This window comes from Oncorhynchus mykiss, chromosome 5, assembly GCF_057628025.1.
Source record: "Oncorhynchus mykiss isolate SJ-2025 chromosome 5, ASM5762802v1, whole genome shotgun sequence".
In the NCBI taxonomy this organism is placed as follows: Eukaryota; Metazoa; Chordata; class Actinopteri; order Salmoniformes; family Salmonidae; genus Oncorhynchus; species Oncorhynchus mykiss.
The window spans coordinates 7,527,568-7,542,500 of NC_143026.1; the positions used below are offsets into that span (position 1 = coordinate 7,527,568).

At 42.6% G+C, this 14,933-nt stretch overlaps 1 protein-coding gene across 2 annotated transcripts in view; it reads right to left on the reverse strand.

The window, feature by feature from the left end:
• Nucleotides 1-771: 771 nt before the first annotated feature.
• Nucleotides 772-14,933, reverse strand: part of LOC110523135 (LIM/homeobox protein LMX-1.2) — a 95,938-nt gene continuing 81,776 nt past the window's right edge. For both annotated transcript variants that reach the window (XM_036976687.2, XM_036976688.2), the window contains 6 exons: nucleotides 10,324-10,556; nucleotides 8,170-8,348; nucleotides 7,622-7,699; nucleotides 7,214-7,280; nucleotides 3,744-3,908; nucleotides 772-2,721 (listed from right to left, as the gene is read on the reverse strand). In XM_036976687.2, coding sequence (XP_036832582.1) covers nucleotides 2,564-2,721; nucleotides 3,744-3,908; nucleotides 7,214-7,280; nucleotides 7,622-7,699; nucleotides 8,170-8,348; nucleotides 10,324-10,556 — 880 coding nt within the window. In that variant the 3' untranslated portion in view covers nucleotides 772-2,563. The remainder of the gene's footprint in view (nucleotides 2,722-3,743; nucleotides 3,909-7,213; nucleotides 7,281-7,621; nucleotides 7,700-8,169; nucleotides 8,349-10,323; nucleotides 10,557-14,933) is intronic.

Here is a 14,933-nt window from a genome sequence, read left to right on the forward strand (position 1 = left end):
TTCAGGAAGCCAAGCTAGAGGTAACGGAGATCCTAATAAACTAAACCTAGCCTAGCCTTGCCTTGCCTGGCCACAGAGGGCCTCAACACGAGGCCATGTCGTGGGTTAGTTTATGGTCCTCACGAGACCACCATTACAAAGTGAGTTTAATAAACAGCTGTCCTGACCTCTCGCCCCCCCCCCCCCCCCCCCCCTCCCCTCCCCTCGGGTTCCCTAGTGAGTGATCAAACGCTGCCGGTTCCCTGCCCACAGTTGGTCCGAGAGGGGCTTATGAGAAGACTCATCTTTTAGCGATCATTCTCTGTAGAGGCAGCTATTAGCCTGTCCTGATTATGCAAGGCCCCATGGGTACCATACCATGTCTGAGGGCCATAGTTTCTCTTAAAGCGTCTCAGGCTCTTATTGTCAGGGTTGACCTGGGTCACAGAACCACCGTGGGGGAACAGAGCACCTTGTGCAACATACTGTCATTGATCTGTCATTTGTTATTACCCCTCCAATGTTAGTGTTTGTGGGTTAATTACCTGAACTGAAAGATATGCTTAATTCTTTTTTTTCTTCTCTTTCTTCCCCACAAGATATGGTGCAGAAACAATGTATCTAACAAGGCCATCTTTCATATGAATGATTATAGAATAGACTGAATAGGCCTACATCTAATGGCCTTAAATTTTCACATTTACGTTTTGTATTTAAATGTGTCGTTCTCAGATCCAGTATGTCATTGAAAAATGTTTAAGAAGAATATTAAGGAAGACAAGAAATAGGAACTGGGGTTTTTCAGAGTTTATTTGTAGTACCAACAAACTTTGGTAATTTAGCAAATTGTAGCAATAAAAATGCACTCTCGACAAGGTCTCAGTGAGCTTGTGACAAATAAATAGCACAGTGATACTAATGTACACAACAAAAATACTACTATAAATCTCATAATCAAAAGGACAGAAATGAATTATAACGCTTCTTCTTCTCACTACTTTACACTGGGATCTTTGTCTTTTTAAATAAAGCTTTTTCCATTTTTGAAGTACCACTACTTAGCATGTCGTCCTTTAATAATAAATAGATTGTTGTCAATTTCAACATGCAAAACTGTTTTGTTTTTGAGAATGTGTTCCACATATACTATATACACTTAAAACAAAACAATTTTAAAAAACAAAAAATCCAATCTGTCTTTCACCAACTCTCTTTAATATCACACATCCAAGAAGCTTAATGTATATTATCAAAATGATTTATGGTTGTTGTAGTGTTGATAAAGAAACATGATCAGCATATACCAACTTTGAACATCGTAATATACTCAATTTGGTGTTATACATAGTTTATTTTTTTTATATTTTTTTAAAAGTCTATGCTTTTAGGAAAGGTTCACTTGGACACATGCTCAGAGAAGGTTCCCGTTGATAAAGCTTGGACACACAGCTGAATGCCTATTGAGTCCTCTCCTGGTTCACTGACTATTTCGAAATCAGTGACTTGGACTATAATACATATACATTTTCCTCTTTTAGAATTCAGGTCAAAGAAATATTCCCATTTCATTATATACACAAATGCGGACTTAAATAAGTATTCTTCTGAGCATAGATGCAACGACATTATTATAATAATTTTTTTCACAAACATCTTGCAGAAATCACTCCGAATCCGTTCTTAACCATGTTGTAGTTTAAGTTCCCCCTGTTTCTCCAATACTGTTCTTAACCATGTTGTAGTTTAAGGTCCCCCTGTTTCTCCAATACCGTTCTTAACCATGTTGTAGTTTAAGGTCCCCCTGTTTCTCCAATACTGTTCTTAACCATGTTGTAGTTTAAGTTCCCCCTGTTTCTCCAATACTGTTCTTAACCATGTTGTAGTTTAAGGTTCCCCCTGTTTCTCCAATACTGTTCTTAACCATGTTGTAGTTTAAGGTCCCCCTGTTTCTCCAATACCGTTCTTAACCATGTTGTAGTTTAAGGTCCCCCTGTTTCTCCAATACTGTTCTTAACCATGTTGTAGTTTAAGGTCCCCCCTGTTTCTCCAATACTGTTCTTAACCATGTTGTAGTTTAAGTTCCCCCTGTTTCTCCAATACTGTTCTTAACCATGTTGTAGTTTAAGGTCCCCCTGTTTCTCCAATACCGTTCTTAACCATGTTGTAGTTTAAGGTCCCCCTGTTTCTCCAATACCGTTCTTAACCATGTTGTAGTTTAAGGTCCCCCTGTTTCTCCAATACCGTTCTTAACCATGTTGTAGTTTAAGGTCCCCCTGTTTCTCCAATACCGTTCTTAACCATGTTGTAGTTTACGTTCCTCCTGTTTCTCCAATACACGGGGAAAAGAAAAGTGTCCAATTATGTCTTCAAGTTTGTCCTTCTCTCGTAGTTCCTGGCTACAAGCCAATCAGTGGAGATTATTTTTGCGTTTTTCCCTACAGTTATTTTCTTGAGGCAAAAGTTTGTTTTATGGCTGTACAGTTATGTACGGAGCATCCCCTCATCCGCACCCCTCCCTCCCTCCATCCCTCCCTCCCTCCCTCCATCCCTCCATCCCCAACCCCCTTCGGTTCAGGGTTGACTTTCAGGAGGCAAAGTAAGAGCTCTGCATGGAGTAGAGACGGTCGATGGGGTTCCCCACCCGCACCTGCAGGGAGCCAATGTCGGACGCCGCCATGAAACAGTCGCTGAGGCTGGTGAGGGACGTGTCGCTGTCGATGTCGTGGAAAATGGAGTCATTTCCTGTTAGAGAAGAGAGACAGAAGCAAAGACAAACAGAGCTATGAGTGAGGCTATGTGAACTAGTTGCTCAAATAAATAAACAGGGAGGAGGGAGATGTTTACACAAAAAAACTAAACTGATAAAGTACACCCCTCCCCCCGCCCCCCCCAAAAAAAACACAGTTAATGTTTGTGGTTTGGCCGTGGCAATAACTTTAAATCAGCTGGGATGAACGTTCACTGTTAATGGGGAGTGTGTGGGCTGCAATATCTCTGATTGTACCTATTGCCACCTGAATCAAAGTGCTTCCAAAGCCTCAATAAAGATGGCACACAACAGAAAATAATGAGTGTTACGGGGACACTGTGGGAACACAACCAGAGACCGTGTGTTCTTTTCTTAGTTCATGGCACCAGTGTTTAATTGCAGCGACGAGGAGTCTTCTCTCCTGGGTGTTGCTGGTGCTTTGGATCTAAATGACACCGTTACATCAGGACAGAGACAGCTTGATGGCCCATACATTTTTAATCAGACACACACATTATTGGTTAGCCTTCGCAGCAATAAAACCAGTACATGTGTGTGTGTGTGTGTGTGTGTGTGCGTGTGTGTGTGTGTGTGTGTGTATGGGCGGGTGGGTGGGTCGTAAGGACCAAGGGTTTGGTGAAGGATGACATCATTTGGGTGAGTGTTAGGAGATGAGACAGTGGTGATGGTTTGGACAAAACTGTAGCCTGAAGACCATCTGAAGACCATCTGAAGACCATCGGCTCACAGAATACCAATTCACCAGACAGACAGGAATCTTAAGGCCAATTGTACAATATGCTACACACATATGCAACTACCTGATATCAGGGTTGGGGGGGGGGGGGGTTATCTCCCAGGGCAACAGGGTATTCAGCCATGCCATGTTATACTTATGAGGTGAGCCTACATGATTCATAATGTGACCAAGCTAATTAGACCACTGTGTGTGTGTGCGGGGGGGGGGGGGGGGGTACACTGTCTGTGTGACTTGACTCTATGCTGCTGTCCTCACCGTATGGGTTCATGTGGTCTCCGGGCATCTGTGGCGGGGTGAGACCATGCTGGAAGGGGTCGGTGCCGTAGCCGTTCTGCTCCATAGCCACTAGCTGCTGCTGCTGAGGGGGGCCCAGGGGGGTGTAGGAGCTCAGCAGGCCCTCCATCCGACCCGACATCACTTCTGGAGGGGACAGAGACATACATGTGAATATCTCTTCTGGAGCGAGGACAGAGACATACAGGTGAATATCTCTTCTGGAGGGGACAGAGACATACAGGTGAATATCTCTTCTGGAGGGGACAGAGACACACAGGTGAATATCTCTTCTGGAGGGGACAGAGACATACAGGTGAATATCTCTTCTGGAGGGAGGACAGAGACACACAGGTGAATATCTCTTCTGGGGGGGAGAGAGACACACAGGTGAATATCTCTTCTGGAGGGGACAGAGACATACAGGTGAATATCTCTTCTGGAGGGGACAGAGACATACAGGTGAATATCTCTTCTGGAGGGGACAGAGACATACAGGTGAATATCTCTTCTGGAGGGGACAGAGACATACAGGTGAATATATATTCTGGAGGGGACAGAGACACACAGGTGAATATCTCTTCTGGAGGGGACAGAGACATACAGGTGAATATCTCTTCTGGAGGGGACAGAGACATACAGGTGAATATCTCTTCTGGAGGGGACAGAGACATACAGGTGAATATATATTCTGGAGGGGACAGAGACATACATGTGAATATCTCTTCTGGAGGGAGGACAGAGACATACAGGTGAATATCTCTTCTGGAGGGAGGACAGAGACATACAGGTGAATATCTCTTCTGGAGGGGACAGAGACATACAGGTGAATATCTCTTCTGGAGGGGACAGAGACATACAGGTGAATATCTCTTCTGGAGGGGACAGAGACACACAGGTGAATATCTCTTCTGTCCTTGACCTATTCAGCTATTCTTACAACATGTTCTCCACTGATTTGATTTATTAGGATCCCAATGTAGACAGCTAGTCTTACCGGGGTCCGAAATATAACAAAAAATACATGACATGAAAAAATATTTTAAGATTGATATACTTTCAAAAACACTAACATGTAGTGTGTGTGTGTGTGTGTGTGTGTGTGTGTGTGTGTGTGTGTGTGTGTGTGTGTGTGTGTGTGTGTGTGTGTGTGTGTGTGTGTGTGTGTGTGTGTGTGTGTGAGGGTGTGTGTGTGTGTACGCAGTTTTCAAAGTTTTCCGTTTGGATTGTTAGGTCCTCAGTTCTCACTAAATGCTCTTAGTCACAACTTCAGCACGTATCTAAGTCCCAGAGCTCATTTAGTTAACTACAGGGCTCATTTAGTTAACTACAGGGCTCATTTAGTTAACTACAGGGCTCATTTAGTTAACTACAGGGCTCATTTAGTTAACTACAGGGCTCATTTAGTTAACTACAGGGCTCATTTAGTTAACTACACTGGGTGACTGAGGTAGTTATAAACCCTGGTTATTAGATCACATTATTGACATGGCAGCCCATTCGCAGACGCCGCTACTTGTACTTTCGGAGGTGCTGGGCACATATTACTCCGTCTCTCATATCCTGTCCTCAACAAAGCACCACAGCGATGGGGAGCCGAGCTGATCACACTTGATAACCCCTGGCTTTGATATGATTCTAATCAACACTGCCACCCCCAAATGACGTCAGTTTTGCAGCAATCTTTAAACATGCAGTCTCAACAATGCAGTATTCAATATCAAAGGTGAAGGAATAGAAAGTCCAGAAATCCAGAATAGAAACAAAAAATGACCACCGACTCAATATTAGGTCAAATATGGACTCAAAACACCTGGATGCTTCTGAACACTTAAGCATCTACATTACTTAGCTTGTATTTGGGTGTTCGATACAATTTTTATCCTAAAGCATTCACCACTGGAATGACCCCTGTCCTGTCCCACCCTGGTCAGGACCATTCACCACTGGAATGACCCCTGTCCTGTCCCACCCTGGTCAGGACCATTCACCACTGGAATGACCCCTGTCCTGTCCCACCCTGGTCAGGACCATTCACCACTGGAATGACCCCTGTCCTGTCCCACCCTGGTCAGGACCATTCACCACTGGCACTGGAATGACCCCTGTCCTGTCTCACCCTGGTCAGGACCATTCACCACTGGAATGACCCCTGTCCTGTCCCACCCTGGCCAGGACCATTCACCACTGTCAAGCGTCTCAGAGTAGGAGTGCTGATCTAGGATGATCCGTTTTAAGACCATATTATATGGACAAGGGGGACCTGATCCTAGATCAGCACTCCAACTGAGACGCTTGAAACGGTCTTGATAAGGAATCTCTCTGGCCTTGACTTGTGTGAGAGTTCTACTACAATGTGGATATTCTAGGAGTATTCTAGAACCAGTGAAGTCTCATCATAAGGTATTCTAGGAGTATTCTAGAACCAGTGAAGCCTCATCATAAGGTATTCAAGGAGTATTCAAGAACCAGTGAAGTCTCATCATAAGGTATTCTAGGAGTATTCTAGAACCAGTGAAGTCTCATCATAAGGTATTCTAGGAGTATTCTAGAACCAGTGAAGCCTCATCATAAGGTATTCTAGGAGTATTCTAGAACCAGTGAAGTCTCATCATAAGGTATTCTAGGAGTATTCTAGAACCAGTGAAGTCTCATAAGGAATTCTAGGAGTATTCTAGAACCAGTGAAGTCTCATCATAAGGTATTCTAGGAGTATTCTAGAACCAGTGAAGCCTCATCATAAGGTATTCTAGGAGTATTCTAGAACCAGTGACGTCTCATCATAAGGTATTCTAGGAGTATTCTAGAACCAGTGAAGCCTCATCATAAGGTATTCTAGGAGTATTCTAGAACCAGTGAAGTCTCATCATAAGGTATTCTAGGAGTATTCTAGAACCAGTGAAGTCTCATCATAAGGTATTCTAGGTGTATTCTAAAACCAGTGAAGCCTCATCATAAGGTATTCTAGGAGTATTCTAGAACCAGTGAAGTCTCATCATAAGGTATTCTAGGAGTATTCTAGAACCAGTGAAATCTCATCATAAGGTATTCTAGGTGTATTCTAGAACCAGTGAAGCCTCATCATAAGGTATTCTATGAGTATTCTAGAACCAGTGAAGCCTCATCATAAGGTATTCTATGAGTATTCTAGAACCAGTGAAGTCTCATAATAAGGTATTCTAGGAGTATTCTAGAACCAGTGAAGCCTCATCATAAGGTATTCTAGAAGTATTCTAGAACCAGTGACGTCTCATCATAAGGTATTCTAGGAGTATTCTAGAACCAGTGAAGCCTCATCATAATGCAGAAGACCTGCCCAGTTATTCCATCTCCTGTCCAAACCACACTCTCAGCCAGTTCACCTCTTGAGCACACACACATATGCAACCACACGTTCACGTGCACACACACTAAACACACAGACATACAGACACACAACTAGAGAAACCTACCTTGGCCTAGCCTTTGGGAGTTCTGCTGCTCGTGCTGTTGTTGCTGTCTCCGGGCTAGCTTCTTCATCTACAAATAAAACACAATGCTGGTTAATAGCAGATGCAAAAGCTTGACCAACATGTATAGACAATATGGTTCATACTTCAGTGAATCTTAGGCTACATCCCAAATAGCATCCTTATTCCCTATATAGAGCACTACTTTTTACCAAAGCCCTTTGGGCCATATAGTGCAACGTATAGAGAATAGCTAATGCCACATGGGACTGTGAATAGAGTAGCATTAAGGTGTCCTAAAACCCTGATCATTGCAAGTTGACTGTTGAAATGTTTATTAAAAGTGATTGTATTTTCCATCCCGTTTCATTTGGGGAGCAGCTTTTTAGACATCGTTCAGGTAGATCTCACCTTGGCTCTTTGGTTCTGGAACCACACTTGGACGACACGGACACTAAGGCCTGTCTCTGCCGCCAGCGTCTCTCTAACCTGGGGGGAGAAGTCAAAATGGACACGTTTAATCAGCTGCTAGGCGCCGGCCGAGCAGCTGAGGGAGTAAGAGGTGGTCGAAAGTATTTAAAATACATTATACTTTTGATAAAGTCGATAAAAGGGGGTTGTATGACAAGTGTCTGAATATAGTTGTTTAAATTCTTAATGACATTTTATTGAATATTTAATACACGAGTAGTAATATCTTAGTAGTATCTTCTAGAAGTGGTAGACACATTGTTATTTGGTAAGACACAACAATAGTAGTAGGAACGGCCTAAATTCGGATGGGCTCTAAAGTTCATGGCTGTTTAAGACACAGTATTAAATTCAGTCCAATTTAATCTATTCCTGACCAAGATGGTTGCCATTATTGGAACATACTAGAGCTACGCAGGTCTATGACATCATCTCCTCTTGTGAGTGATAGGATCTGTATCTGTTTCGTCAGACTGTAAGGTGGTTACCTTCCGGCAGGGTTTGGAGGACACCTCGAAGGACGCCTTGAAGGCTCTCCTCTGCTGTGTGGTCAGGATGGTGCGTGGCCGTTTGGGACGGCGAGGGTCTTTCCCGTCGTCACTGCCCTTCCCCTGGCCCCCAGAGCCCTTCTCAGGCTTCCCGTCCAGCTCCTCAGCTTCACTCTTTTCTGCAAGAGGAAATTACAACCCAAAAAGCATTGTCATTGAAACATTGTTGAACAGGTTTTCTAAACGCAACACAAATGACGACTAACCCTTGACGACTACATCCAGCAGCAGGATTTTTATTGAAAATAAATGTGCAGAGGATACTGTTATATAACCATAAAGGGAAATAATCAATATCGATATATACACTGCATTGATAGGCATGGGAGAGCTTGTCTGCAGTTCTTTGGTGAGTTTTAACAGCATCGGTGGGTCCCGGTGGGACGGTTGAGCTAACGTAGGCTAATGCGATTAGCAAGAGGTTGTAAGTAACTAGAACATTTCCCAGTACATAGACATATCTGATATTGTCCGAAAGCTTAAATTCTTGTTAATCTAACTGCACTGTCCAATTTACAGTAGTTATTGCAGTGAAGTAATACCATGCTATTGGTTGAGGAGGGTGCACAGTTATGAACTTGAAAAGTTATTAATAAACCAATTAGGCACCTTTGGGCAGTCTTGATACAACATTTTGAACAGAAATGCAATGGTTCGTTGGATCAGTCTAACACTTTGCACATACACTGCTGACATCTAGTGGCCAAAATCTAAAATGCGCCTGTGCTGGAATAATACATTATGGCCTTTCTCTTGCATTTCAAAGATGATGGTACAAAAAAACAACGCATGGTTTCTTCTTTGTATTATCTTTTACCAGATCTAATGTGTTAAATTCTCCTACATTAATTCTCTACTACATTCATTTCAAATAGGGGGAAGGGGCGGATCCTTTAAGAGGTTTTAAGTCTGGCCTTCTTTTATTTATTTATTTTTTTATTTTTTATTTTACCCCTTTTTCTCCCCAATTTCGTGGTATCCAATTGCTTTTAGTAGCTACTATCTTGTCTCATCGCTACAACTCCCGTACGGGCTCGGGAGAGACGAAGGTTGAAAGTCATGCGTCCTCCGATACACAACCCAACCAAGCCGCACTGCTTCTTAACACAGCGCGCATCCAACCCGGAAGCCAGCCGCACCAATGTGTCGTCTTTGACCTTTCTCCACTGTTTCAAATGACCTGTATCCACACTAGAGTACATAATGGAAGATCAATGTTACATCTATTCAATGGAAACCACCTTCATTATTTCCAGGACTTTCTTACTGTTATTAGTTATCTTTCAACTTCTTCCATTTAGCCAAATGTTTGACTCCGATCATGTATTTAATATCAATGATCTTAAAGAAATGGTTGATTAAACACACATTCATAATATGTTAAATTAAGCTCCCGGGGTTTTAATAACCCCTGTCTGGTTTAATAACCCCTGTCTGGTTTAATGACCTCTGTCTAGTTTAATGACCCCTGTCTGTTTGAATGACCCCTGTCTGGTTTAATGACCTCTGTCTGGTTTAATGACCTCTGTCTGGTTTAATAACTCCTGTCTGGTTTAATAACCCTGTCTGGTTTGAATGACCCCTGTCTGGTTTGAATGACCCCTGTCTGGTTTGAATGACCCCTGTCTGGTTTGAATGACCCCTGTCTGGTTTGAATGACCCCTGTCTGGTTTGAATGACCCCAGTCTGGTTTGAATGACCCCTGTCTGGTTTGAATGACCCCTGTCTGATTTGAATGACCCCTGTCTGGTTTGAATGACCCCTGTCTGTGTCCCAAAAGGCTCCTGATTTCCTATATAGTGCACTACTATTGGCCTGGTGCCCATCTCTTCAACAGTTCCATACAGTAGTTGAAGTCCTGGGATTGATATCATCATCACTGTATTAAAATCAGAAAAGATAGTTTGTAAGGATACTGTGCAGAAAATGTGTGGTGGTATCTAAAGAATATGGTGCTACTAACCATATTGGTTTGGCAAGCTGCATCATTATAAGGAAAAGGAAGAACCAGAGGAACAGATAGGAGAAGCCCGCACATCTGTGGAACAGGGCACAGCGCCACTGAGGAAACTTAAGGAGAGTTGTACACTTTACCTGAATCTGAGGCATCAGGGCTCATGGAGCTGAGCAGTTCCTTCTCCCTCTCGTAGTCGCTCTTGCAGAGCAGCTGGCCCTCCTTGAGGACAAACTCGTCTCCTTTGCACAGCTGCCTGTCGCACACGCAGCAGCAGAAACAGCCCAGGTGGTACACACACTCCAGGGCACGCATCACAAACTCAGTAGGAGCTATATTCTCCAGGCAACCACTGCACTTGGTGGCAAACAGCCTGGGGAGACAAGAGTAGGGGAAAGCATAGGTGATGAGACCGGAGTTGGAACAGATTGTTTGAGTAGTCTTGAATTATTTGTGACGACCAATGGTTGTAACAACTGCAGATATATTGTTCTTAGCAGTGCAGCTATTACTACTATTTACTGCATGTAGTATAATGTCAATCATAAATGTTAGATTTTATACTCCCGTAGGCTCTAAAATAACAATTTAACTGAATTTGAACTAAATCAGCCAAACAAACATTGGACTAGTGCCAAAAAAATAAATGTTTTGTTAATTCCCCGTGTCACACTCTGTTTGCTATATGTGACAGAGTAGGACTGGGCTATGCTTGGCTAGCTGAGCAGGCTACCCACTGTGACCCCTTAGCCTTTTGACACCACCCAGGGCCTTCACGGGAGGGGGGGGGGGGGGGGTGTCTAGGAGGAAGCCGTGTTAAATGTTTCGAGATGATACATTTGCATCGCAACAAGGCCTGATGGGTAGGCAGCAGCATGACTTTTCATCCATCCAACAAAAAAAGTTAAACAGGGATAAAATGTTCCCATGTTCAAAACATTTGATCAGACCGTTATAAATATACAGTGCCTTGCGAAAGTATTCGGCCCCCTTGAACTTTGCGACCTTTTGCCACATTTCAGGCTTCAAACATAAAGATATAAAACTGTATTTTTTTTGTGAAGAATCAACAACAAGTGGGACACAATCATGAAGTGGAACGACATTTATTGGATATTTCAAACTTTTTTAACAAATCAAAAACTGAAAAATTGGGCGTGCAAACTTATTCAGCCCCTTTACTTTCAATGCAGCAAACTCTCCAGAAGTTCAGTGAGGATCTCTGAATGATCCAATGTTGACCTAAATGACTAATGATGATAAATACAATCCACCTGTGTGTAATCAAGTCTCCGTATAAATGCACCTGCACTGTGATAGTCTCAGAGGTCCATTAAAAGCGCAGAGAGCATCATGAAGAACAAGGAACACACCAGGCAGGTCCGAGATACTGTTGTGAAGAAGTTTAAAGCCGGATTTGGATACAAAAATATTTCCCAAGCTTTAAACATCCCAAGGAGCACTGTGCAAGCGATAATATTGAAATGGAAGGAGTATCAGACCACTGCAAATCTACCAATACCTGGCCGTCCCTCTAAACCTTCAGCTCATACAAGGAGAAGACTGATCAGAGATGCAGCCAAGAGGCCCATGATCACTCTGGATGAACTGCAGAGATCTACAGCTGAGGTGGGAGACTCTGTCCATAGGACAACAATCAGTCGTATATTACACAAATCTGGCCTTTATGGAAGAGTGGCAAGAAGAAAGCCATTTCTTAAAGATATCCATAAAAAGTGTCGTTTAAAGTTTGCCACAAGCCACCTGGGAGACACACCAAACATGTGGAAGAAGGTGCTCTGGTCAGATGAAACCAAAATTGAACTTTTTGGCAACAATGCAAAACGTTATGTTTGGCGTAAAAGCAACACAGCTCATCACACTGAACACACCATCCCCACTGTCAAACATGGTGGTGGCAGCATCATGGTTTGGGCCTGCTTTTCTTCAGCAGGGACAGGGAAGATGGTTAAAATTGATGGGAAGATGGATGGAGCCAAATACAGGACCATTCTGGAAGAAAACCTGATGGAGTCTGCAAAAGACCTGAGACTGGGACGGAGATTTGTCTTCCAACAAGACAATGATCCAAAACATAAAGCAAAATCTACAATGGAATGGTTCAAAAATAAACATATCCAGGTGTTAGAATGGCAAAGTCAAAGTCCAGACCTGAATCCAATCGAGAATCTGTGGAAAGAACTGAAAACTGCTGTTCACACATGCTCTCCATCCAACCTCACTGAGCTCGAGCTGTTTTGCAAGGAGGAATGGGAAAAAATTTCAGTCTCTCGATGTGCAAAACTGATAGAGACATACCCCAAGCGACTTACAGCTGTAATCGCAGCAAAAGGTGGCGCTACAAAGTATTAACTTAAGAGGGCTGAATAATTATGCACGCCCAATTTTTCAGTTTTTGATTTGTTAAAAAAGTTTGAAATATCCAATAAATGTCGTTCCACTTCATGATTGTGTCCCACTTGTTGTTGATTCTTCACAAAAAAATACAGTTTTATATCTTTATGTTTGAAGCCTGAAATGTGGCAAAAGGTCGCAAAGTTCAAGGGGGCCTAATACTTTCGCAAGGCACTGTAGCCTGAACTGTGGCACATTGGATCCCACTTCTGACACCAATTTGACAAATACAATATAAGGGTAAATGGTCCTCCTGTTTCCCATAGTCAATCCGATAGCACCACCCGATAGCATGTCTGATACTACTAAATCTACATTTAATGTAATTACATTTTATTAATTTAGCTAGGATAGTCCACTCAGTAACAATTGCCAGAGTCCATACATCTACAGAACATTCTGTTACCAGCCACCTCTCCCACAGGCAGCTGCTGATACCAGCTACCTCTCCCACAGGCAGCTGCTGTTCCATGCTGTCCCGAGTCCCAAACCAATTATCCTGCTTCATGAATATTACAGGCAGGTGCCCCAGCGAGGCCGGGGTGGGACAGAGCTGAGGGTGGATGCCCCATGGTGTGTGTGTGGATTACAACAGGCTCTGACGTCTGCCTCATGGCGACTCCTTCGTATGATAATGACCCGCAGAGACTTTGTTTAATAACGTGATCAGCATCTGTAATATCACAGCACCTCAGGGCTGATGAGTACACTAAGGGTTTGAGAGAGAGAGAGGGCGGGCGGGGAGGTTGGAAAGAAGGGCTGTGAGAGAGAAATAAAATAGAGTGTAATAAAGAGGGCTAGAGAACATTATTAAAATGCTTTCTTCCACAGTTCATACTTGGGCTTGGCGATACGGCCAAAAATATCACGCTATTTAAAACAAATTGGACGGTTTTTGATGTTTTTAAAAGTTATACATTTGCTTTATGAGTTATGCGTGACCCCTAAGGTTGGCAACACATACATTATAAGTGATGTCAAATGGGTCTTTCTCCATTCTGATTGGTTTATACCATTCAATTCAATATTTCTGCATTTCTTTCACTCAATGGAGAGAATTTCCACACTGCCATGTAGGGCTGCACAATATGGGCAAACAATCCAGGCCTTATTTTTTTATATTTTTAACCAAATGTTGCAATTGTGTTTTAGAGCAAAAACTTGGGTGAACTGTTGGAATCATGGAAATAAAATAATTATTCTAATTCAAAAGTTAGAATATATTAGTGGGCACTTTGAATACAGTGTTGTTTGACATGACAACGAATGAAAATGCTAGGGGGGAGTTATTGTGACAGGGTAGGAACCAAAGTGTTGACAAGTGTTTCCTAGGGGACACTATATTTTTTGGCTACATTTGAATGTTTTCCGTTAGTTACTTCATAGCTAACATATTATTGCTTTATGTCTTCCTCTTTGATTTAGAAGATACTGTTGCACAAACAAAATGCTGATTAAGGTCTACACCGGTATTATCAGGCTGTATAGTTAATTACGTTTGTTCTGACTCAGTACATTTATTAGCTAGCTAGCGATTAGCATTAGTTGCTAACAATTAGCAGCTAACAAGATTTAGACCCAACTTGCTAAGAAAAGACAAGCTAGCTGTTTGCTGATGTAAGAAACACAAACGAATAGTGTAATTATAGAACGCCAGTTGATTTATATTAAGAAGAAAAGTGAAAACTGCGTCGTTATCAACATTGTTCCATGTCCTGCATTGACCATGCAGACTGAACGCAAGTGTCTCGTAGTCGAGGAACAACAAATGCGCTCCTTTGAGTGTCAGGGGGCGTGGCTAGTTCTGTGTTGAAAGCAGCATGGAGAGAGAGCTGATAGAGATGACTCAAGTAGGGAAGTAAACTATAAAAATGGTTGTTACACACGGCGTATCACATTTAATCAACCAAAACATTCAAATAGCATTAAAGGGTGAAGTAAAAGCCCAAACCAGTCTGTGCATCTATACTGGTATAGTGTTAAATACAGTACACCGCCAAGCCCTAGTTCATTCTCATAGTTTACAAACTTTCCCATGACAAAGGATTTAGGACGGGGCTATGCATGCTGTCACAATCAGGCCAAAGACATATCAGAATCCCAGCCAGCCAAATCAAATGGAATTAAAAGGTGAAAGGTTAAAACGGAGACTTCCATACAACTTAGGGAAGTGCTACAACTCCCCATCCGGATGGAATCAGTCTGCTTCCTATTCTCTCCCTTCTTCTCTTGCCCTTTTACCAAACTGGCTAATCTTGTAGGACATTATTTTCCCACTTCCTCTCTCTGTCACCTTGCATTATTACGGGGCCTGTAATTCCTATTTTGCCCCTTG